Source organism: Agelaius phoeniceus, chromosome 9 (assembly GCF_051311805.1).
Source record: "Agelaius phoeniceus isolate bAgePho1 chromosome 9, bAgePho1.hap1, whole genome shotgun sequence".
Taxonomy (NCBI): Eukaryota; Metazoa; Chordata; class Aves; order Passeriformes; family Icteridae; genus Agelaius; species Agelaius phoeniceus.
The window spans coordinates 11,359,789-11,384,612 of NC_135273.1; the positions used below are offsets into that span (position 1 = coordinate 11,359,789).

General features: G+C 42.4%; 1 protein-coding gene across 1 annotated transcript in view; it reads right to left on the bottom strand.

Annotated features, from left to right (window-relative positions):
* Nucleotides 1–11,919: 11,919 nt before the first annotated feature.
* Nucleotides 11,920–24,824, bottom strand: part of SORCS3 (sortilin related VPS10 domain containing receptor 3) — a 266,927-nt gene continuing 254,022 nt past the window's right edge. The window contains exons 24-27 of the mRNA XM_054637549.2: nucleotides 23,226–23,325; nucleotides 21,081–21,186; nucleotides 16,791–16,951; nucleotides 11,920–16,219 (exon numbers count right to left, since the gene is read on the bottom strand). Coding sequence (XP_054493524.2) covers nucleotides 16,155–16,219; nucleotides 16,791–16,951; nucleotides 21,081–21,186; nucleotides 23,226–23,325 — 432 coding nt within the window. The 3' untranslated portion in view covers nucleotides 11,920–16,154. The remainder of the gene's footprint in view (nucleotides 16,220–16,790; nucleotides 16,952–21,080; nucleotides 21,187–23,225; nucleotides 23,326–24,824) is intronic.

Here is a 24,824-nt window from a genome sequence, read left to right on the forward strand (position 1 = left end):
GAAAAGGAGGCTCTGGTTTCTGATTCGGCGTTTCCCTTTCTGCTTGTCATTCAAACAGCATGTGCAGGCAGTTTGAAATGGTGTGTACACCTTGCTTGGCTTGACTGGGGATGGACTGGAACAACTGCAGAGCTGGATGCAGCCAGTGCTGCCCTGACAGTTGGCTGGGCAGGTGGATGAGGCACAGGCTGATGAGTCAGGCCACTGTAAATCATTTTACTTGTTAGTTTTGACCCAAGCTAGCAGGGAAGGGTAATTCTACCTGACACAGAGAGGCCAGGATGGCATTTTCTATACTTTGGCATAATTTTCTGTCTGTTTGACATTGAATCATTCCAAAAGAATGGTTAATGGCTCTATTTCATGATTCTCAGAATCACGAAGCTGCTGCTTCATGCCATAAGTCACACAGAGTCACAGAATCACTGGGTTGGAAGAGACCTTCAAAAACATTGAGTCCAACCCAGCCCTAACACCTCAACTAAACCATGGCACTGAGTGCTACAGCCAGTCTTCTTTTAAACACTTCCAGGGATGGTTTACCACCCTCCACCACCTCCCTGGACAGACCACCCTAGAACTTTATAATTCTTTCCATAAAACACCTTTTCCTAATATCCAACCTATATCTCCCTTGGTGCAGGTTGAGACTGTGTCCTCTGGTTCTGTCACTGCTGCCTGGAGAAAGAGACCAACCCCACCTGAGCACAACCACCTTTCAGGGAGTTGTACAGAGTGAGGAAGTTGTAGAGAGTGAAAGTCTGCCCTGCTCTTCCTAGCCAAAATAATTAATGATTCAATCCCAACAATACAATTCTCCTTTGTCTCTTCTGGAGGCTCCAATGCATTTAGGTAAACCAATGCCCATCATTTCATTTGTACAATCAGTGCCACTGCTGTACCAGGCTGATTCACAGCAGAACCTTGCCACTCAAAGCAGGGATGAACATTGCCCACTGCTATATCCATTTTACTTGCCATGGGGTTTGCCAAACTACTCTCATCTGTAGAGTTTATGAGCCTGTCCTAAAGAAATTACAGATACCAGCTCCCCATTTAAGGTGTTCCTGAGTTCACAGGGAAGGTCAGCCTCAACCTTTTTCATGCCTAACCTGTTCATGTCAGGGCCAGGGATGGCATAAATCAAAACATCTGTTGGGAGTCATCATGATTCAATATCAGAGCAACTGTGTTAATATGCAGCATTTTGCCTTAAAACTTTGCACATCCACTTTTTCTCTATGGTTTATACAATTCCCATTGGATGATTGTAAATCATTTTCAGCTGGCAAGGAATTCAAGTACAGCTGGCTAAGCCAAAAAGTCATCAGAGTGCATGAACAAAACTTTATGGAGCCTATGAATTCACCAACAGCACCACAGGTTTGCCAAGCCAGTTATTATAAAAGCCCATGCAGCATTTATCTTTGTGCAGCACCTGCATTGCAAAGAGGAAGAGAAGGAAAGTAAATATATGAATGCAAATCATACATTTTTTATACTTACTTGTCTTTCATTTTAAAATTTTCCACAGTTCTAAAAAGCACCCATGTAAAAGAAATCAGAAATGTTTGTATGGTTCTTTTTGTAAAATATTTTCCTCCCAGAAAAGAAATATCCCAGATTGTGGTCATTGAAAGAAAAGGAGTATTGCACATAGGTAACATCTAATTAACACTAATTGAACAATAAGAAGGATTGCTACATTTTCATCAGAAAACAAGAGTTTACAGCAGAAACCTTTCAATTATGATAAAAGCTCATAAGTCAGGGCTCACAATTTACACCTGCACATGTTGAGTAACTAAAGAGCACAGGCTGTTCTGTCAGGTAATGATCCATATTTTTTTCTCTGTTCAGGGAATGAAAACTAAAGATCAACTTTTAAGGTATGCAATGAGCATTTACTAAAGGGAAAAGGAGTATAAGTCTTCTATTCACACACCAGATGTTCCCATTAAACAATCGTTTTGATGGAAGCTCAGCTCACGTGGAAAGAGAGAGCTCCAGAGGTCAGAAGGGGAAAACAGACAAAAAGTTAACCTGTGAAATAAGGGCAGCTGCTGAAGAGATTGTTGCCAGTTTTGGCCTGGTACACCTCAATCCATTCTGCAAGGGGTCAGAGCCAGGGCTGGTACAACCCAGTGCAGTTCCCTGGAAGTTGGTGTGAGTGACTGATTTACACCATCCTCCCAGTCCAGCAGCTTAAGAGCTGGTGGGCTGTGACCTCCTTCATTATTACATCAGGAACCTGCTCCTACTGGCACATTTTCTGGTAGTAGAAACGGCACAAGTGGGATTTTTCAGTATTTTCTTATTTATGCTTTAAAAACCTCTTTAGGCTTCTGCACAGGTCTTGGAAACAAAGAGGCTTAAGAGTTCAAAACAAAGCAGACACCTCTCCAAATTCCTCACAGTCTCTGTCCTGTTGTTAAAAACACCCCTTAGCAGAAGCATAGTGTACATCAGTACTGATGCTGAGGGCAGAGCTAGGACATCTGGATTAACTTAAGCCTCATTTAATTTTGGGCACAGGCCGAAAACCCCTTCATTTCATTTGGAGCAGCAGCCTGGTTCAAAAGAGTTTGCTCCTGAGCTATTTGCCTTCACTAATTGGTCATCTGCCTGGTTCAGCCCTGCTGCTCAACCAGCACAAGAGCAAACCACACTGCCTCAGCTGCTTTTTTGCCCAGCATCACTCCATAATTTAGGGAGAAGGAAGGGTATTCAAATCACAGAAATGTGATTTCTCATTGGGCCTCTCACAATCTGTTTCTTCAAATGTCGAGGGCTACATGGGCTGAGTTTAAACCTGAACTTTAAGCAGCAAGAGGGAAAAAGTTTGCATGTATTATGGTTGGAGTGAGGCAACCAGGTAAACGACCTTTACTGAATTGTCAAGGACAAGGAAGAGATGTGTAAAGGCCCTTTATGTTTTCTAAAAATACATTTCTCTCCACCACCATACTAAACTGGTTCCATTTCATCTGAAATGTGAATAACCAAGTCACAATTTTTTTTCCTGGCCATTTTGTCATTATTTTATCCAGTTTTCCTGAACTTCCATGGGGATTTTAGATACGGTTTCCCTCTGTCAAGCTCCTCTCAGTTCAAGTTATTTCCACATGCCCTTGGCAGGTTGGAGCTCAGTCCTTCTCAAATTGCAGTGGTCCATTTTCTAATCAAAGGCATGTTCCTGCAAAATGACATATGGGTCAGTGCAGATCATCAAACACTCCTTGTTATGGAGCAAAACAAGGATTGGTGGGTGCCCAAGCACCAGGACAGGCAGAAAAATGCACTTGTGGATCATGACAGGAGCAGGTGGCTGAGGGGGCCTGGGGGGCTCTGTGTGGCTGTGTACAGAACCAGCTCTGCAGTGAAATGCCCCAGGTCTGAAGTGCTAGCAAAGCAAACAGCTGTGCAACAGCATTGGACATCCTTAGATGACATTTTTGCATTGTGTTGGTGCTGCTGTGATCCTATACTCTATTTGGTAGCCTTGCATCCAGAAATGCACAACAAACTTGGTGAAAATGTTATTTCTATCTAGGAGTCTACCATTAAACTGAACACACTCTTCCTAGGCCACAAGGAGCAAGGGGATTTTTTGTCCACTGAGTTCCCTCCTGCTAAAGGTCACAGCAGCATTTTGCAGCCTGGATGTGGCTCCTTGGTCCTGGGACATTAACACCTGCCCCTGCACCCACATCAACACCTGTGACACAGGTATGAGAGAGGGTCTCAGCACTTCTCTTCTGTCTGTCATGAATTTGAGGCCCCTTGGTGTGAACTGGCTCTTTTAATGTATTTCAAAAAGATCGAGAAAAAATTAAGCCCCTGTGTGTCAAACATAAAATGAGCCAAGAACCTCATTATCAGGATGCACTAGGAAAGCCAGGACATGTGCAAGCCCTTCTCACTGTCCCATATCAGTGAGTTTGAAGTTGATGCCACCAAGTTTGTGCCCTGGTACAGGATCACCAGGGACAGCCTTGCTGCCAGCCCAGGAGTGTTCTGGTCTCATTGCTAACCCTACAATGCAGGACCTAAAAATGGCTCTGTTTGCCATCACACAGATGAGCCAGAGCTCTGTAGAGCCTCCCTACATCTGTGCCTCAAGACATCACAGCACATCCTGCAGAGGACATGTCCTGCCTGTGCACATTAAACACACCAAATTCACTTTAAAACACCTTTCTTTGCACTTCATGTGTTACTGTGGCAGCAAAAGTCTCCCCTGCAACTCCAAAAAGCAGCGATTTTGGGTGGGCAGTCAGTGCCCCACACTGAGCCTGCAGTGCCTGCTCTGCCCAGCTCGTTTCAAAGCTGGGCACCCCCAGGACAGACATCAGGAGCTGTGAGCTGGGGAATGAACAAGAGCAGCACAAACCAAGAGTGATTCTCTCCCTGAACAAGCACTAAGAACCAGAGCAAGAAAATGTCACTTGTTCCCCTGGTACTTATGGGGCAACACAATACTTGGGGAAAATTTTATGGATCACATCTCAGCTCCTTCTTATCTCTTGTTCTAGCTGTTGACAGTGGCAATGGAGAACATATTGCTTTAAAAAAAAAAACCTGCTAGAGCTTTTGCTGTCAAGTAGGTCTCTTAAACCCCATGGGTAATGTTCTCAAATGACAAAGCTGCTCTCCTTTTTGGCAACGGTCTTTTATCAAGCAATACAGCAGCACATTTTCAATCATCTCCGTATCACAATGAAGAGACAAACCCTGTTAGCGTTGCTCTCCGAAAATCATAAAATGCAGTGGCTCGGTACACCTAGGGACTAGGCTGGGCTTTGAGCTTCCATGAATCTCAGCAGCAGCAGGAGAAGTGTAATTCAATCTTTTTAACTTGGTGATATATATTCATGTCAGTGGCTTTAAGATAAGGAAAAGACTTTAGTTGAAGAATGAAACTTTTGATGAATAACTGAGAGTACAATGAATAATGTACAAATATTTCTTTCCTCTCAGTCAAAATGATTCCAGATCCTTTTTCATTTTAATCCCTGTTGTATTCTTCATTAAAAAAAAAATTAAAGAAATGAAAGGGGAAGGAAAAAACTCTATGTTTTGAAAGGCATTGGAGTTCTAAAAGAAGAGCTTCTAAAAGAAGCCCTCCTGATTGGATGGAAAGATATTTTTACGGTTTCTTTTTAACTGCTAGAAAACAGAAGATTGTTTGGGTACTGGCAATACCGTGAAAACCTCAGACCTACTTGTTCATGCCCTGCACAAAATGTGGGATTTATTAGAGAAAATGTCTCCCTTTACCTGGGAGGTATTTTTCATCAAAAAGAAAAGCAACTGTTACAAGCATTTTCTTCCCTTGCAATTTCATTCTTAGTTCTGTCTCGGCTAAAAAGTGATGAGGCCAACATATATAAAGGCAGCATCTTTTCTACAGAGAAGCAACAAAAGCAACAAATGTAAAAATCATTTGTTTGTTTTCCTACAGGATGGGAACAGGGAAATGAGAGCACTAGCTCAGAGTCCTGCCATGTCTTCACAGGTGACATCAAAGCCTGGCCTGAGTAAGATGCTCCCTCAGCAGAAGGGTGTCCCTGACCTGCAGACAGACACAGCAGATGATGGGTTTTAACGCTCAGAAGGAGGGAGCTTCTTCAGCTCACGTTGCCTGAACATTTTGAACTTAAATTTTGTGGTGGTGAAGTAAAGATACAGAAGATGGGCATCCTCAACAGCCAGATTTCTCCTCTTCCCCACCTTTGAATGAACAAGGGTGAATTTCACCTCCCCACTAAACTGGCTGCATAGGTGGGAATTTCTGAGCAGGGATATAAGCAAGTAAGAAAGGCAGAGAAGTAGGTGGTGGTGCAGGAGGTGAAAGAAAGCAGCTAGCCAGAAAACCAAACCATAACACATCCATAGGAAAATATCTGACTGTAGAAAATAGGCAAATGCAATTGGTGAGGTTAGTTCCTACCATGGGAATAGCAACAGGAGGGGCAGACCCACTGCAGTGCTGCAGTCAGGAAAACACAGTCCAGAGCAATGACTGGTGCATGTGTAGAAAGTGTTACCAGGTTCATGCAGCAAAAAAACCATTTAATTGCAGGATTCAAGGAAATTACTATATTGTCCATGCTTGACCTCAATCCCACTCCACAGAGCTCAGAGCAAAGTCAAAACTGACCTTCAGAAGTTTCTGAAGCAAATCCATTCCTGCCATGTGCAGGTTTTCATCCCCTCTGATTTATGGAAGTTAGGCATATTGTGAAACACATTATATGAAATTGCTGGAAGGAAAAAATAAGGAAAAAAATGGTTTGCTGGAGCCAACAAAGTTACAAAAAGCCCTTACTGAATGGAGCTTTTCCTCTATGATGTCTTGTTTGAAGTTGGTCTCTGGAGGGCAAAAGTCTGTTAACAAAGTATTTTTTTTGAAATGAAGATGAGGGAAACACATTTTAAAATACCACACATGGGAATAAAACCCTTTACTTCCAAGCACGTTGAGGATGAAGTGGGTCACTGTATGCTTTGATTCACCGACTTGTGTCCCCTGTAATCACACAGTGTATGAGTGCAGTAATTGCACAGGCACCAGTCCACCTCCTGCTGCTCCAGGATCTTGGCAGTGGCTGATTCTTGCCATGCAATAGGAAGATTTGCTCACTGAATGGCCTGAAACTGAACAGAGGAGGATCACTTCCAAAGTCAGACTCGCACACACTGAGCACTGACCTTATTGTCAGCCCCAAATACTACAGACGAACCATGGTGAGTGAAGCAACCAAATTGTCACTTTGTGTTCCATCTTCACAAGGCTAGGGTGGCCTTGGGGCTCTGCAGATATGTTGGCAGGTTCCTAGGCTATCTATCAATTCATCCACTTCAAAATAACATAAAAAGGCTTTTAGTATAACAGAAGGAGTGATACTGCTATTGCCCAAGCTAAGGAAGTAACAGAGGTGAGGAAATCAGGGAGCCAGTCTCCCAAGGTATTCTGGTGAACAGGAGGCAGAGAAGGTTTTCTTCCAAATACTGTCTGAAATGGTGACCCTCTTCTCTGGAGAAATTTTGAGAAATATCCTTAGGGTCGGGCTGTGCTTGAGACATTTTCACTATTTAAGGAGGACAGGAAAAAACAGAGTTTCTGAAAGTCACATCTTAAGTCAGTGTTAGAGGTAGGGACCACATGCAAGTTTTCTCCAATACCAAACCAGTTCCCTACCCACAAAGGCTTTTTGTGTGCAAAAGTTTTCCCACTTTCCAAGAATGCTGTGCTGAGAATCCAGGGCATTTTCTTTTCAAACTGTGTTCACATGTGATTTTATAGCCCAAAGACAAGCATTCCAAAGACAAGCTCCCCAAACTTTTCAGTGGTGCTTGGATCAAAAATTTTCAGGCTATATTAAGGTCTAAGGTATTGATTTATTTTCATGAATTCATTTTCCTTTTCCTTTCCCACAGCTTTCACAGATTTATGAGGTTAAAGAGCATGAAGCTAATTAAATAATCTGACTGGTTGAACATCTGTTGAAACATAGTAATAACTTCTGAAGCCAACATTCCTGATGAGCTGTTAATTATTATTTAAAAACTAGAGGCAGGGTTTTACCATCTAAGAAAATCAACAAATAAAAACCCTAGCACCCTTCTGGGCTCAGAGTGAACCCTCAGCATTGCTTTAAAGCCTATTACACCCACTCTTTCACACCTTCCAGTCCAGGTGTCCTTTTTAGGCTCTCCTACAGCCAGAGTTCCTAATGTAAGCCAGTTGGTTTGTGGGGAAGGTCCAGCCCAGTCTGCAGATTTTTGGTGTGCAGCAGCTACAAGTGGAAATTAGGATTCAGACATGATGGAGCTTAACTGCATGCAGACACTCACCTTAGCCCAAAACAGAAACTATGCATGACTTTAGGTAAGTGGTTTAAGTCCAAGTAGCCACTCAAGTAAGGAACTTAACCTTTTCTTCAGTTCCCTCTTGTTCTCCATCCCCATGGAGCAACCCCGGACTGATTTAGGAGTTCCTAAGCCCAGAAACTTCCACCAGACTCATGTGCAGGAATTTGGTTCTCAGCCTGGCATAGGCTGCCCTAATTTGCTTAGACTTTGCATCATCTTCACATCTTGTTCTCCAAATAGCTTTGTCAAAAATTCATTCGTGGAGCAGATAAATAAATAAGTTCAATTCCCTCCTACTACTCAGGATCACTTTATGTTTCAAGGCTGATGAAAGTATTTTGAATTGATAAGTAATTTGCAGCTGTTCTTAAATCCCCCTCCTCTGCTGGTAAATTATAGAGGCTGTGGCATGCTTGTGAGTGTTTGTGCAGAGTGAGGGTGTGCCCCAAGGTCTGCAGGAGTCAATGACAGATCCAGGGGGACAGTGCTCACTGAGGCCAACAGCATCTTCTCCAGGCTCCCCTGCACCAAAGCCACAGGAAAAAAGCCATGTGCTTGCCCTTTCTGTGACTTTTCCTGTTAGAAATGAACAAATTGTTCACCCAGTAAATATTATAATATTGTAAATTATTCATAGTCCCAAAGTGCAGTGGGTGAAAGTGGGGTTGAAGCTTATGCTGAGACTTTTCTGCATAGCCTACAAAATTAAAACCATAGTCTCACAGGTTTTTCTAACAGTATCTTAGAGTATTCCAAGTGTAGCTGATGTTATTAGGCAATAAGGTCCAGAGCCACAAATAGATTTAGACTTTCAAACTTGCCTGCAATAAGCCTCACACCCTTCAGCACATGCATGCTGTGGGGGGCTCCTGAGGGAAGAGAAGCCTTTCTGTGTGGCATGTTGTTGGTCTCAGCCTTTCTCCATCCTTGTGGACTTTCATGAGACCCAGAACCACTCTGAAATGAGGGGTGTGTGCATGTTGGGGCACTGTAAGTGCACCCAAACGTTTCCAGATGCGGCAGCAGCAGATGCCCCCAAGGCTGACTTTGACTTATCTTGGTTGTCAGATTATCTCACATTTATTTTCACCACCCTTTGTACTCATTAAAGTTTCTCTACTCTCCCTGGTTTCTTTGAGGGTCTTTTCAGGGAATGCTCATTTCAAAAAGACAAGGAAAGGCAGCTACATCCTTGTCCTAACCCAGACAAACTGCTGTAGTCAGTTCTTGACTCACATGGTTCCCTGTAAGACTCATCCTTGTCTCCCCTCCCAGCCAAGGATTTTAACTTGTTGCATGCTTCACCCAGCACACAGACAAATTAATATCCATGAAGGACGATTGTGTCCCATGAACTGAGAAATATTGCATCCATCTTCCTTCTCTTTCCCCACTGACCTCTTCAGGTCCATTTTCCTTACAACCTGCATCAGGAGCCACTTCTTTTTCTCAGCAACCACCCAGCCCATTAAATAAAATCACATGCAACCCTAAACTGAGCTTTGAAATTGGCCAACAAATTCTTCCTGAGCCCTCACTCACCCAAATCTGCTTTATCAGGATGCTCAGTGCTCAGCACTGGGACACTTCAGTAGGGAATCACTTGCTTAAAATGTGTATTTCAATGCTGAGCATCAGGATGTGGAAGCAGAGATGATTCCATTTTATATGGCCTGAATGTTCTCCATCTTCTATTGATTCCGTTGATCCAGGCTGAGACTTTAGAAACTTCCTGTGCTAAAGTCATTAAATGATTAACCAACCTTGTGCTTCTCACTGTGCCTCCTGGTCAGCCACAGGACCCCAGCCAGCCTGGTCCACCTCTCTTCTTCCTCACTCTGCTTCACATCTGGATTCCAGTTTTTCTGTCCTTTTTGCCTTTCAGGTTCACATAGCCAATACAAGACTTCAAAAACATACATCATCATAACATTTCTGTTTAATTTAATAAACATGCTACTCTTTCCTTCCAACTACATCCCTGTATGTGATTTTTTTATTAGTAGTAGTATTACAATCTCCCCTAAATTTTGGTCTGAAAACTGCTTGACATTCACAATGAGGCATTAAAAAGGATTTATTCCATCCTTTAAGTTTGCATGTAACTCCTCTTAATGTGAGAGCTCAAACTGGTGTAAATCAAGACTAAATTCACTGATATCAGGGGGCCTGAACAGGTAGAACCACCATAAAGCAATTGTAAAATAAATATTTTTATATTCATCAAGGGTAAAATCCCAACACCAACAGCACAATTGCCTTCAGTCCTACCTGCACAACTACATTTAAAATACAGTCAATTGACTTACTAGTAATAATTTTTTTGAAATTCAGGAACAAATTATTATTATAATTTTTTTGTTTTGTTTTGTTTTTTTTTTTTTTTTTGTTTTTGTTTTGCAAGGACAAATCTTTCTTTTCTCTTCCCTCACAGACATGTATGAAACAGTTCCTAGTGAGCAACTGTTCTTTCCTCTGTGACCCAAAATAAACTCATCTCTATGGTCTCATATAGAAACATCAGCAAATTTGTTTAATTAGTGTTTCAGGGTCAAGGGAAAAATGTAGAGGTAAATATATTTAAAGGTTTTGAAAGCTTCATGGCAGCACTCCAATACTGCTTTCCTTGCCTTTATTTGCTGGCTTTGGCAAAAAAAAAAAAAAAAAAAAAAGCAGGCCATAAAGCTTAGAAAAGTGATCTGTCTCTGGGTCTGGGGCTCCTGTCACCTGCCATTTCCCTGATGTAGCACCATGATATACAACAGCAGAGCAGCACTCAAGTGATGTATTACAATAATATGTCAGTAATGCAATGGGGCTTTGATAGTCCTTAATAATCAGAGTACTTCCCTGGGGAGAGGGCCAAGGGAAAGGAAGACCCAGGCAAAGAAGGCAAAGTCAGCTAAGCAGAGCCTCAGCCTGGTCAAGTGTGTGAAAGTGAAACCAGGCAGGGAGGAGCTGAGTCCAGGAGCAGTTCTGATGCATTTTCCTGAGGAGCACCAATTCCCTGATAGAGGGGTACTTGGCACAACCATGACAATTTCATAATGTAGTAAACAATGCTTACACTGCCCTTAATAAAGGGAATAAGAGGTCCATCCATCACAGAAAAACCAGCTGAATTCAGGCAAAGATTGAGCTACTGCTCATGTTTCTAGGCTATGAAGTTTAAGTGCCTGCACTTGACTCCACAGCTGCACTTAGCTGGGTTTCTGAACAGTTGAGCACTGGGTCTCAGTGGTAGCTTGTTAAGCCATGGCAATTTCATCCTTTGTGCTTGTCTGTCCATAACTTGTAGCTCAGGATCCCAAGAACACAAGTGTTTCACTATCATTGCTGTAAAGAGGTGCAGACACAAATATTTCAAAAGCTGAGAGGTCTTCTGTGATGCTGAAAGCATCTCATACATGACACTCAGGGATGGCCAACCCAGTCCTTCACTGCCTGACTTTCTCAGCTTTCTGACATAAAGGAAAACCAGATACAACTGCAGTTTATGGACCTCAGACCTGAAGAAAAGGAGGGAGCGTGGGGTGTGCATGCATGTGCATGGGTGGAGATGGCTGATACATATCCAGAGACATATTTCCATGCCCTTTTCTGTTTTTCAACAGTCTCTTGTGCCAAGGAGTGAAGAAACTTTTTTTCTTTTCTTTTTCCCACATTGGCATTTTACAGTCTCTTACAAGCTAAAATCAGACAGGTGAGAGCATGGGATTTATGGGGTTGTGCTTGTACAAGCAGAGTGTTCTCCCCTCCTATTCACCTCCAAGGCTCCAAAGAGAATCAGCCTGTAGAATGGAAAGGTAAGAAGATAATTATTTTTTGAGAGGAGCACTAAGAAGGAAGGAGAGGTAGCTGTTTTCTGTTTTATCTTAAAAGTCTTGCCTTAGAACATTTCTCTGTTGACACTCCATGTGCCTGCATGACCCTGAATAACAGAGTTGGAGGGATAGATATGGCAAGGGAAATTCAGAAGAGAAAGAAGACTTTGCCAAAAGGAAATCTAAAAAGAACAAGGATTGAAAAAGCAGCCAGGGGTAACTCTGATGTACAAAAATACATTTATTTTCAACAATTTCAAAACCACTGCCTTTTTTTACAGTAGAAATATTCAAATGGAACAATAAAACCAAGAACAGTATATATATATGTATATATATGACTCATGCAGTTGTATTACTGTGTTCAATACAGGTATTGCAATTGTCTGTCTCATTTAATCCTTTGAAACCACGGTGGTGGTTTGGGTTTAATGCACTGTCCAACATCATCAGAAAGAATGTGAGGATTCTGGTTTGGTTCATTAGACCTGGAATAGGTGTGGGAGCTGACTGAAGGGGAAGGGAGGAGAACAGGACATCAGGACATCTTTGTACATCTGTGAAACCAAAGTTTAGTCCAAAAGAAAATGCACACTTCCTACACAGGCTCTCATTGATGGCAACTGTGTCTGAAACATTCTCTAGCCCCCTGCCACTCTGGTCTCACCTCTGATCCTTCCAGGTTTAGGGCTGGGGTTCTTGAGTACTGGTTAAACTAAACAAAGGTTCATTTTAGAGCAGACTGTCAGCCACACAGAACCAGAAGCTGCATCTAGTCTCCAGATCTCATTATTCCTCAATTACAGCTAATCCATCATGGGGGAAAGGCTGGCAGTGATAGAGGGCACTCACCCAGTCTCTTGCTCTCTGCCTCTCTCTCTTTCATTTCCTCTTTTTATATAATTACAGTGTGGGAACAATTTATGTTCCATTGATGCCATTGCCTATTGCCCTCATTACTCAGGTAAATAACAATCTACAGCTTCCAGTACATTTCCCTCAGGGGTAAAACCTGCAGGGGGAAAAACCCTAACGACAACCCCAAGTTGTTATTTTCCAGCAAGACAAATAAAAGTGGCCAATACTCCAGTCTGTGCTAACACTGCAGCTCAGCCCTTTCAAAATGGTGAAGAGGGCTGGCTGCCCAGCCCAAACCCTGCAGAGGTCCCATGGACAGACAGGAGTGCAGTAATCCCTCTTTTTGGATTCTAAAGGAGCAGATTTCAGTGATGAACCCAAGCTTTCTCCAGCTGCCATCAGCCATCGCTGTGCCCTAAAGGAGCAGGAATGACCTGGTAAATGTGGTGCCATGCACACCCTGGGGACGTGCCTGGAGCCTGTCCTGACAGGTGTGACAAACTGCACTGAGAGGCAGTGACACCCACCAAGTCCTATGGAAGAGGAAGTTTGAGCAAACGTAAGAATCAGTCAGGCTTTTCTGACATGGCAGTTTTGGCTTCATGGATTTTTCTTGATTGCTTTGTAGGATACTTTAGGATCATTTTGGATGGAAAATTACTTTCTAGACAGATGTTTCTCCAAAACTGTCATTCAGAAATTTCTCAGCCTTCACTGAGATTAAATTTCTTTTTGAGAAGTGAATTTTTTTCCATTTTTTTCAACAGCTTACTCCCAATTTTTCCTTCTTACTTTCTCCCATTTGAGACATTTAACAGCAATTTTAAAAGTGTAAAGGAATAAAATGTAAAAAAATTGTGAAAAGAAATTAAGGAAAAAATTGTGAAAACTGTAATCCTCTGCCTTTCTTCTTAAAACAGCATGAGATGAAGCCCATGAAAAACCTATAAAATTCCAAACAACAATGAAAATCATCACTTTGCCTCATGGTTTATAAAGAAAAAAGTTAATACCGAAAATAATGAGTATTTTACATTCAGCCCTCTGCAGCAGCTCACCACAGCAGAACCTCAAATCCTAATGATCAGCAAAGACTGAGATCAGCCCACACTTCAGCTCAAAGCCCACGGGACCATTGTTTATGTACATCCCTCCCACCTCCACCTAAATGGGAAGCTATGGCCTTGTGCTAACAGTCTTATCATCAGACTGGGCCATTACTGTAAACTACTGTGGAGTTTCAGTAGAACAGAGACAGTAATGCAACAGTTTATGCACTTGTGATGGATGGAAACCAAGGTTAAATAGAATAACACAGCCATTGCTCTTCACCTTGTATTAGAACCCAGAGCAGGAAAGTGAGGGGGAAAACAGAAGATAAATATTTTTAAATCAACAGAAAAAAAAATCCACAAAACTGACTGAAAAAAACCTGAGAAGATTTAGTTTTAGTACTTCTCAAGAAATAGTTTTTCCTTATTTTTCAGGTTTACAATTTTAATCTTGAAACACTTCCTGAGTTTTGCAAAATTGTGTTTAACCAGTTTTCTCTCCACCTGCAGAGCCACCAGGATTTTAACCTCTGAAAGACATTCCAGCCCACTAACAGAGTGAACACATGAGGCTGAGGCTGATTTGTTGCCCACTGGCCTGTTGCAATGCAGGGGATAGCAAGTAACACCCAAATTCCAGCCATCTCCTCATTTCAGCCCAGGTGTATTCAAGGCAATTGAAGTCCTGTACCCAGATCCTAGAAATTATAACAAACATTGTCATCTGCTGTTATTTCTGCCTCTGGTTACCACACAAAGACTAAAACATCTTCCCAAACATGCCCCCCAATCTTCCTTTCCTCCTGCTGGGTCCTACAAGCCAATACTCTGCAGAATAAGGTTCATTTTTGACATCATCAACTCAAGAAAAATGGATAAAAAGTAACTCACCACTAAGTCAACCTCTTGCCCCAAAACTCCACCTCTTCATAGGGATATCCTCAGTTCAGTGTAGTAAAAAATTTCTAAAGAGCTTTTTCAATACCTTTTCTTCATTAACCTCCCTGTTCTCATCAGAAAACACCAACCCACCATGCAGAAATCTCCACTCTGAGCTGGGAGCTGCCATTCTGCAGCACTCACAAGAAAGGACCTTTCACAGCTCATTAATGCAGGTCTGACCCTCCACTGCCCTCTCCAAAGAGCAGTCCCTAATCGCATGCATCATGTTCAGCCAAAATTTACTACTCTTACACATCCTAAATGGCACTTCACTTCATCAGCTGAGCTGCAAAAAGCATGACTTCCCCCTGGGAATAAAGCTACTGCAACCTGCCCCACTGCTGAGCTGAGGTTGTGCTGGGTATGGCAAGGCCACTGATATTTACCTACACAGAGATGGTGATAATATCTCAGGATTCTTTTCCTCATTTTCACTAACAGATGCCACTAAGATCATTCTCAGAAGTGGGCAACAGTGACAAGGATGAAGAGATGATAAACATCATTAAAATATTTATGACAGGCTCATAGTCTGGCTGCTAATATCTTTTTCTGCTCCATCACAGGAAATGACACCATATATATATATACATATATGTAAAAAAAGGCTTGCAGTTATACATAGAGAAATAAACTACTCTCTTTATAGAGAGCAGTGTCAGATTGAAATATGACAGACAACTGGAACACACTTGGAACCAAAGTGTGACTCAAGTGCTCACCAGGGTCCCTGTTTGGCTGGCTGTACGTGGTGTGTGTGTGTGTGTGTGTGCACGTGGGCGTGCACGTGTGTGTGTGTGTGGTTCAGGTTTTCTTTTAAACATATCTTCTTTTACTAAACATTAAATTATTTCCCAAGAAATAAAAAGCTATGTACATTGTAAATATCTACAGTAGGCCTTCGGCATCCTCGCTATTCACATGCACAGGGGCCGGGCTGCATTCATAAACTCAGGCTCGCTCCTCCTCTGCTTGTGGTGCTGTCCCCTCCAGCCAGTCTGTGGTCCAAGGAACACTGACGTGTGGGTTTGCTCTGATTTTGTCTTTTCCTTTCTCAGCAGTCAACAGTGCCAGAGGGTGACTGAAATTAAAAGCAATTAAAGGAGGCAAGATCCTGCAAAAAGCTGAGACATGCATGTCACTGGAAAGCGAGGGATGTTGGCATGTTGCAGAGCCTGGTCCAACAACCCAGTCTGAACCCTCTGGCAGGATGAAGCAGCTGATTCATGACTTATTCTGAAAAGGGCTGAAAAGGGACAATTGACTTACAACATGTTGCCTAAGGTACGACACCTATCTGTTGGATTTGAATATTTAATTCCCATTCTGTATGTAACAGGAAGCTGGCATTCAAATCTCATTGCACACTTGACTCATTCTTTGCTTTTTATTTCTAATCTGATGTGTATTCCCTAAATATGAAGAACCTCTGCTATTTATGAATGCAGCCCTGGTAAACACAAAAAGCCCACCCCATTCCCTCCCAAATGATAATAATGACATATAACTCTTTCTTTTTTCATAATAATAATAATAATTATAACAATAATAATTACAAATAAAAATTCAGAAATGCTGTAGACCAAGTGGATTCTCAGTATTAAACACTAGTGCAGTTGGGGATTTCCTTTGTGCTTTCACTGTTGGCAATTGTTGAGATGCTTCCTGTGGAGGAGAAAATGGAGAAGAGAATCAGTGCAGTGGCTTCAACAGCTTGGTCTGTATTGCTTCTCACTCTTTAGGATGTGGTAGTGTAAGTGTAGAGACAGAAAAATGCACATTTTTTTATGTATTTGCAATAAGCAGGGAGCATGCAGAAAACTCAATTGCTACAGGTCAGCTGACCAGCAGTAAACTCATTAAGCTATTAGGGACATATTTGCTTGTAATCACAGCACACCAACAGTGTGAGCCTGGCTCAGCTGGTTCTTCTGAGAGCACAGGGAATTTGGCACTCTTCCACAAGAGAGGCAGGGTCATGAGCAGGAATAGGTGTGAGCCACAGCCATTACTAACTTTATACCTCCTGCTGGAGTCAGGTTCCTACCCTGGGAATAGCTGAAAATCTATAAGAGAAACTCCATTATCCTGCTGCTGAGAGAGATTTACTCCCTATCCCAGCACCCCAGGGCTCTACTTGTACCCAGGGTCACAGGCACTGCCTCTCCTAATACCCAAAAGACCAAAATCTTCACCCAGACTGTGAAACAGAACGCAGCTGAGGGTTGTCTCTCACCCATCACTCGTGTGTCCAGCTCTTTGTCCATCAGCTCCTCAGGGTCTGTGAACTCACTCAGGGTGATTTTGGGGGCATTTTCACTTTGGCTGACAGAGCCAATCATTTCCTGCTCCTTGTCATGCTGAACTTGGGCATAGATGTTAATCCAAGGGATTTTCCTGCACAGGAAAGGAAAATGAGAGGTTGTGGTTTATAACACAGGGATCCTCAGAATGTCATTTATTAATGAGACAAACTAAACTGAGACCAATCCCAGAAATGCAGCACTGGCAGTGATGCAAAGTATGAGCTCTCAGAATGGTGAAAGTACCACCCAGAGGTTCATCTCTAAAAGTGCCCTCAGTATCCACTAATTCCAATAACAGCCAAAGGTACTCCAAATCTCAGGCCATTGTTTTCACATCATGGGCAAAAAAGCCTCCCTCAGCTGCAAACTTCAGTGTTCTGCCCTTTTAAATCGTGCACACAGTGGACACTGCACTCAGCTCAGACAGCAGCAATTAACTAAGGACAATCAGCTGCAATTGTCAACTCTCTCAGTATTTATTATATGATCAGAGTTGCATTGGAAACCAAAAGTAAAAATCAATTTGGCACTAGTATCAACTGAGCAAAAAAACTGCTGGGCTTGTTGCTGCTGACAGGCCCACACTGACTCAGAAGAAATTGTCACATCTGAAAGAGTTATAAAGAATTGCTCCTGCCTCAGAGTCAGGAAGGATTTGGACCTCATAACACCCATCCAAAGCCTATTTGTTACCATTCCATTGCAAAAACCAGTTTGTCATGCTATGGATCATGCAAGTTTGCAGGGACTTATTTTTCCTTGTTGCTCAGGAAGCCAAGGAAGTGAAGGGATTATTTCTTCCTCCTTCTCCCAGGCAAAGTTACCTTGGCCTGCTAGAATTATATCCTTGAGAGTCAGTCAGGTAGACAGATTATACAGGCCTAGACAGACAGGAAGTAATCCCTGGAGGAATGCAAGTTTAAATGAGAGAGCTGAAAAGGAATGTGTTAAGTATCGTGGGGTTTGCAGGATTATCTGCATTGCCTGTTGGAAGTTGACTGTTTTTCCTAATGCTCTTAGAAAGTCTTCGTGCCATGCAGTTCACACTGCTCCAAAAAGGAAAGTTTGGAGAATATTTTGAGTTCCTTAAAGCACACAGGAGTGGGAGAGAAAGAAAACTTGTTCAAAAGAAGTAACATAAAATGCCATATCTTTATGCTGATCTATGTGCTGTTGGATATGTCAGAGACTAAAAACAGTGGAAATTGCCTCAGCTCTCATGAATTCAAGAGATCTATGCTGATTTTACTCCAGTGAAGCTCTGGCCTCAACCAACCTGTGCTATTGGCTTGATTTAGCATTCTGTTCTTAACCAGCATCAAGCCAGGACATATTTGGGATGTTTAGCAGCAGATGACAAAATTCATGATCTTCTCCCTTTCTCCTACCTTCTAATGTTTAAATATGCCGTATATGCCACGAGAAGATTTGGGAACTCCACAGGAAATGAGTGAGAACTAATGCATTCCCATAGAATCTAGGTGCCCAGAACTTGTCTGGAGGTGTATAGAGACAGGAGAACATGCCTGGAGATAGTGGAAGACTTAGTTCTACTTCCAAACTGTGCAATAGCAGAGCAGTGATCACCTCTGAGTCTCTGAACTTTGCGTGGAAAGGTGGGAAAAGCTCTTTAGAATTGTGAGGCTGAGAGCCAGGATACTTCAGAGAGTTAGGGAAAAAAGAAACTGGGATCCCTGTACATATGTGAATGCATACCCAAATCCTAATCCTGCTGTGCCTCCCAGCACAACACAGGTGGCCACAAGCACATCACTCTGAGCACACACAAGCCCACAGTCCTGCCCTGCTGTCCCAGGACAGACACCTGGACTGCCCCACAGCCCCACCACTGCTCAGCACTCCTACACACACAGTATTGACTGATATATGCTCAATCTCCCAGAAAAGAAACATTTTTGCAGATTATTTCCATACTTTTCCCTTCTTCCTTCCTTTTCCACTGGGACCTCCTCAATAAGCATCTCTCTGGCAGCAGTGCTTAACATGCCTGCTGAGTCTATAAATTGATGGACTCGTAATAAGAAGTCTGTGTGCAAACCAGCAAAGCACCAAATCTATGAATTTGTAGAATTAAAAAATCATGTCAGCCTATGCTCTCCCATAACCTTTCCCTGTAGGCAGAAATTCTGTATTCAGGCTGGGACCACCATTAATCAAAGTACACGTGGCTAATGGACTTCTGCATCACTCAGAGCCACAGGAAAGCTTTTGGGTTTGCTCCCCTTTTTTCCATTAAGAATCATTGCATGCTCTCATTTCTGCTCCAGTGAGCCAGGGGTTTCAGACAGAGCTGAAAAGTTACTTTCTGTTCTGAAAAATTAAGTTGAGAACACTCTGTGTATATGACTTATCCTAAACTTTGTCAATTTGATCTGTGTTTTTCCCCTTTGGGACAGAGAGATAAGAGGAGACAGCCAGTTAATAAGCTTTTGGACTAAGCAAAATTGATGCTTTGACCACCTTCCTCTTTACTCCAAATTTGTCATATAATCAACTTTCAGACAGATTTTAACAAGGCATGGTCTCCATAGCCCTAGAGCATAATAGAAGGCTGATGGCTGCTGTACTCAAAGCTCAGGGTGCTTAAGTAGTACAAGAGTCAGTTTTATGAGCTGTAGTAGCAGAAAATGACCCAGAGAGTGCCAGAGCAAAGTGCATTAACAAGCTCTCACTGTTTTCTGGTAGCTGGAATATAAAGACCCTTCTTTAACTACTACTGGTAACCACAGCAATGGTAACTGCTGACCACAGGGCCAAGGACATCAGGCCAAACCTAGGAAACCATCTCACCAAGACACAAGGAAAAGCATGTCTTACACAGGGCTGTACCTACAGCTTGTCACATCTCCCAGGAAGATTTTGCCTTCCTCATCTTACATCTGTGTATGAGAGGAATCATCAGCTGCCTCCCCAGCACACTATTAAATTGGTGCCTTAAACAAATCCCATTCTCCTGGGAAGCTGTAGTCACCTCACAGAAGCAGAGAGGGGATTTCAGGCTGCAAAATGAGGTCGTGCTGAAGGCCTTGAAATCTGCCTCTGAGCAGAGTCACACAAATGCTTTCTCTGGAAATTGTCCTGGGCCACTGAAATCAGTGGGAGCTTGATAACAGTTAGCATGTGCACAGGATCAAGCACTACAAGGAGTGCCACTCACGGATTAGGACAATGGTTAATGCAAGATGTTAGCAAGGAGGGAAACTTTAAACCTGGAGATTAGGATAGATGCCTGTTTTATCATATAATTTAATTTTGAATATTGTTTGCATCCCACTAACATCCTTAGAGAATACTAGCCTTATGCTGGGAGCAGAAAAGCTGGAGAAAGCAACATTTAGCTGGAATCTGGACAGGAAAAGCTCTAGTTTTTCATTTAGAGAAACTACTATGTCCAGAAAGTTTTATTTATTTAATTTTAAGCAAGACTTGGCTTATGTTTCTAACACAATATTTTGCCACTGGTCAGGGTCTAGGCACACAGACCATTTTATACTGTAAGCACTGTACTGAATGCAAAGTTCCTCCTAAGGAGCTCCATCTGCCTAAAATATATCTTCATAAAGCAGGCCTTCAGCAAACAGGCCATTCTTATCACATATTTTGGTTCACAGCTTGCAGCAGCCAAGTGCCACTGGCCAGACCTGGTCCTGCCTGCTGTCTGGAAGCAAAAGGTTTGTATTAACATCTGTCAAGGTAAATCTCAGCACATATTCCCAAAGGCATTTTGGTGCTTGACACAAATTTTTCTGGCTTTGAGTCTCCCACTTTTAACACAAACACACCTGCTCCTCTGCAAGATTAACCTATTCACTTTAAAAGACACAAATGAGATGCTGCTGCACTAAGGCAGCAGGGCAGGTGGGTATAGACTGTGTGAAGTCATCCATCATGTGGTTTTTGACTAAGCTTGCTTTGTGTATCTCAGTGAGCACAAAGGTTCCCATTTCTTGTTTGTGGTTTAAATACATCTGCTGAAGCAGAAGATGATTTCTGAGCTCTTGGTGAAGTTTTGGAGCACCAGCTTTGTGATGAAACAGCAGTAGATGATTTCCTAAGTATCAGAAACAGGGAGCTACATTCATCTAAGCCTGATGCCCAGCACAGTTCACCCTTCATTTGCAATTCAGGCACAGCTCTGCACAGGTTTCCTGTAAACCACCCAGAGTCTCTTCCTCCCACCCCAAAGTTTTCCAACTTACCTCTTGAATTTGTAGATTAAAAAAACAGCCAAGCCCACAAACACCACTGACAACAACATCAGCATCGCTGAACTGCTGTGACCCGAGCTGGAATCCACAAGTGGTGCTGCAGGAGGAAAGGCAAAGCATCACACTTGAGGAATATTACAAGGAAACACATTAAGTACCAAGAGTTGAGCTCAACTCTGTCACATCTGCTTTATCACTACTGTATGGTGCATGCTGGTTTTGGCAAGACCAATCAGTAGGAAACAAATTGGTTCTCTCATCCTTCAGAAGTCAAGGCCCTTTTTCAAGACAGTGCAGTCTAACATCCCTGAGTGAAAAGGCACAGCAAGCCACGCTCAGCTGAATGCCCAATCACTCCTGTATTAACACTCTGGGCTATTACTTTTCAGGTTTTTCCAGGTACTAGAGTGGAAATGAATTTTATGAAGCATGGCTTAATACATATCTGTTCCCCTTCAGAGAAGATACCTTAGAGCATCAATGAACAGCACAACTCCCATCTTCCAAGGATATTCCTCTATCTCACCTACGACAGGGATCTACCCTTGTGACAAGCCTCAAGGTCCATCCTTGTACAGGACCTTAGAGACTTTTAAATTGAGTTAGTTTCATAATGTGGAGGAGCCCAAAGCCATAATCCTGAATCCAATCACACAATACATTATAATATTTTGGAGAATTTGATCCTTGACATTTTGGCTGGCTAAATACAATATATTCCTATACCTTGTTTATGCAGCTATTCCAAGAGCTCATCAGAGCACATCTTAATGGCCTGAGCACTGTGCTGAGATCAAGTGTCTGATGAGAAGTCTCTAATGATGCACAAATGATTATAAGTAGCAGCTGAGTGTTTCTCATTTTGCATAAATATTTGGCTTTGGTGGTTTAGTATTCTCTATTCTTTTTCCATCACCCTGAAGATAGGGGCAAAGTCATGCAAATAGAGCCAGTTCTGATTTCACTGTCAAATTTCCACACCTAACAGTCTGATCCTGCCAGTATTCTGCTGCTAATACTTCTGACTCTTTTGTGGGAAAGACTGTCACTTCATCCAAGTCAAAATACTATGGAAATGGTCATGAAACAAATGCAGCACCTGCACTGGAAAGGGGGAAAAAATAGCTGCAAAACATAATTTAAATGCAGTGCCTTGCTAGAACCAAGCCAGATTCTTGAGAATTCCAGCCACCTGGAGACCTCAGACATTGTATCACATTCCCAGTTTTGCAAATTAATCCATTTCAGGCTACTCCTATTAGGATCAGACTCACATTCCGAAGGAGCAGTTAGAGAGTGAAGGTAAAAAGGCATTACCTACCTGTAGGAAAGGTCATGAGCCTTGATTTAGCCCAGCTCTTGGCTCTCTGAGAAGAAGCTGAAGTGTGTTATTGTGGGGTATGAATCCCAATCTTTCAGAGAGGCTATCAGCAAGGGCACTTGCCCAAGATCCCACATTTCAGACAATTGCAAGGATAGTCATAAAAAGTAAGGGCAAAAATAAATCCATCCCCTTCTTTGTAACCATCACTATTTCGTCAATAGCTGAGACCTTCACACTAGGTTGGTTTGAAGTAAAGGCATTGACAAAGCTTAAGTGGACTCTCTGTTACTTTGTGCAAAAATGGAGATAGGTAGTGTTGAAATTTAAGTTCTAATTTTTGGAAGTCAGTAATCAGGCACATATTCCCTGTAAGAGACCTCAGTCTTTTCCTGAATGCTTTGCCTCTTTAAAGCCTCCTAGCTAGTCATAACAGTAAAAAGCACTTTGCTATAAGGATTTGATCTAACATCCATGAAACTCAGTAATAACCCACTGAATTCCACAGGTGCTCAATAGGGACTTAATAGAACACCATTCACCTGGTTTTCTAAAACACTTGAAAAACACCAATGCACTTGTTAATTAAGCCACAGGGAACTCTTACAAGGTACTTTTTATACTTGTACAAACTGGAGCATGAAGATGCCCCTGATGGGTTGGTTTTAACACTTCCTGCTTCTACCAAAATGTCTCAGTTGGCACATAGCCCAGTGCCACTTGCCAAACTGTGAGTGCTCTGATGTAGACTGATTCTCCTGGAGTTGTCTGAAGCCTCAGGAGAGCCACAGCTGTGCCTTTGACTCCACACTCACCTAATGTTAACTGAGTGACATACACAACCACTTCAACGCCAGGCTTCAGTTCAAACTGGACCAGATTCTGGTTGAGAGCATTAAAAAGGATTTCTACCACCTGATGAAATAAGAAGAGATACAACAGTTACAGTATAGAAGATTGCAAAGTCTGGAGAACATTCAGGAATACACAAAGCCCATGAATAGTGGCTGACATCTCTCACTGGCTTCAGCAGGGCCCAAGGAAGTGAAGAGAAATGCACTTTGTGTGCTTTGGGTGGAACTGGGTGTCACTGCATGTAAGCCTCCCTGACAGAACTTCTGAGACTCTCATTGCATGTTATTATATCTCTCCTGGGAAGCAAGCCTAGAAGGTTTGCAATTTTGTGTTTCTTTTCTGGGGGCTATGAGCTATTCACCTTCCCTAATATCTTTTGAGTTCAATCAAATGCATTTGGAAATCACTGATATACTGGCCTTTCACTGGTGGATAATGAAACTAAATTAGGCAGTCCAGACCTCCATTTCTTTCTTCCCAATGATTCTGTCAGTTAGCTTCTATTTAAATAGGCTGTTGGGGAATGAGACAATCCAGTTAAGGTCAATGGAAAATTTTCCATATTTGTCCTTCACTTAGAAAAGGGGCCCTTGGACTGGATATGCTGTAATTGCTGCACTGGGAGATCAGCAACCCAGCTCTGGAGTGTTATTTGGTTGCCCCAGAGCACATACTCAGCACATCACCCCAGAGCCTCAGTTTGTTAATGCCTGATCTCCATAGAGTAGTTCTGATGGACAGGGCACAGCTAATGAGTAGTTCTAATGACCGACTCTCCAGGCAGAGCTCCTCAAGCAGAAGGCAGCAAGTGCCAAAGTACAACTGAGTAGACTGTCAACTAAAATTAGAGCACTAGAGCTTTAGGCCTCATAGTCAATTAGTCAGAAAACTAATTGAGATGTCAGCATAACACTGATACATGAAATACTGACACAACAGCTTGTTCAGAAGTTTTAATACTGGTAGACCCTACTGGACAGGACAGAAATTACTCCAAGAACATCCCTCCAAAAAGCCTTTCAATCCTTCCCACCTCAATGCATCTTTTCTGCACACTGACCACCATAAATTTAAGAGACCAGCTTTGATAACTTCCTAGGACAAAGGAACTACTCTGCAGGGACTGACTTTACTCAGTGGGTGACAAGAACTTCCACTGAATTCACCAGTCCTCTGAATAATTTAATGTTTGATCCAAACTTACAAGAGTTACTTGGCAATGGGCTCACACATAGTTTGCACACTGTAAAAATACTGCATACAAGAACATTAGCTAGAGCCAAGCAGCCTTTCCAGCAGTACTTCACTCCTTTGCCTTTATAGAGCTGATTTAATCACTTGGTAATTCTAACATGAGAGCTCCAGCAGCCTAGTGCTGTTGTTCTTTCCTTGCCTGCATATCACTGTTGCAATACATCACTGTAATTACCTATTTATCTAAATGGATGGATATTGTAACTTCCAAATATAGTTTGCACAGACCGTTCAGTGCTGCAGAATAAAAAAAAAAAAAGAGGTCTTGTTGTGGTGATCTATGAGCTGAAGTGTCTGATTTATTT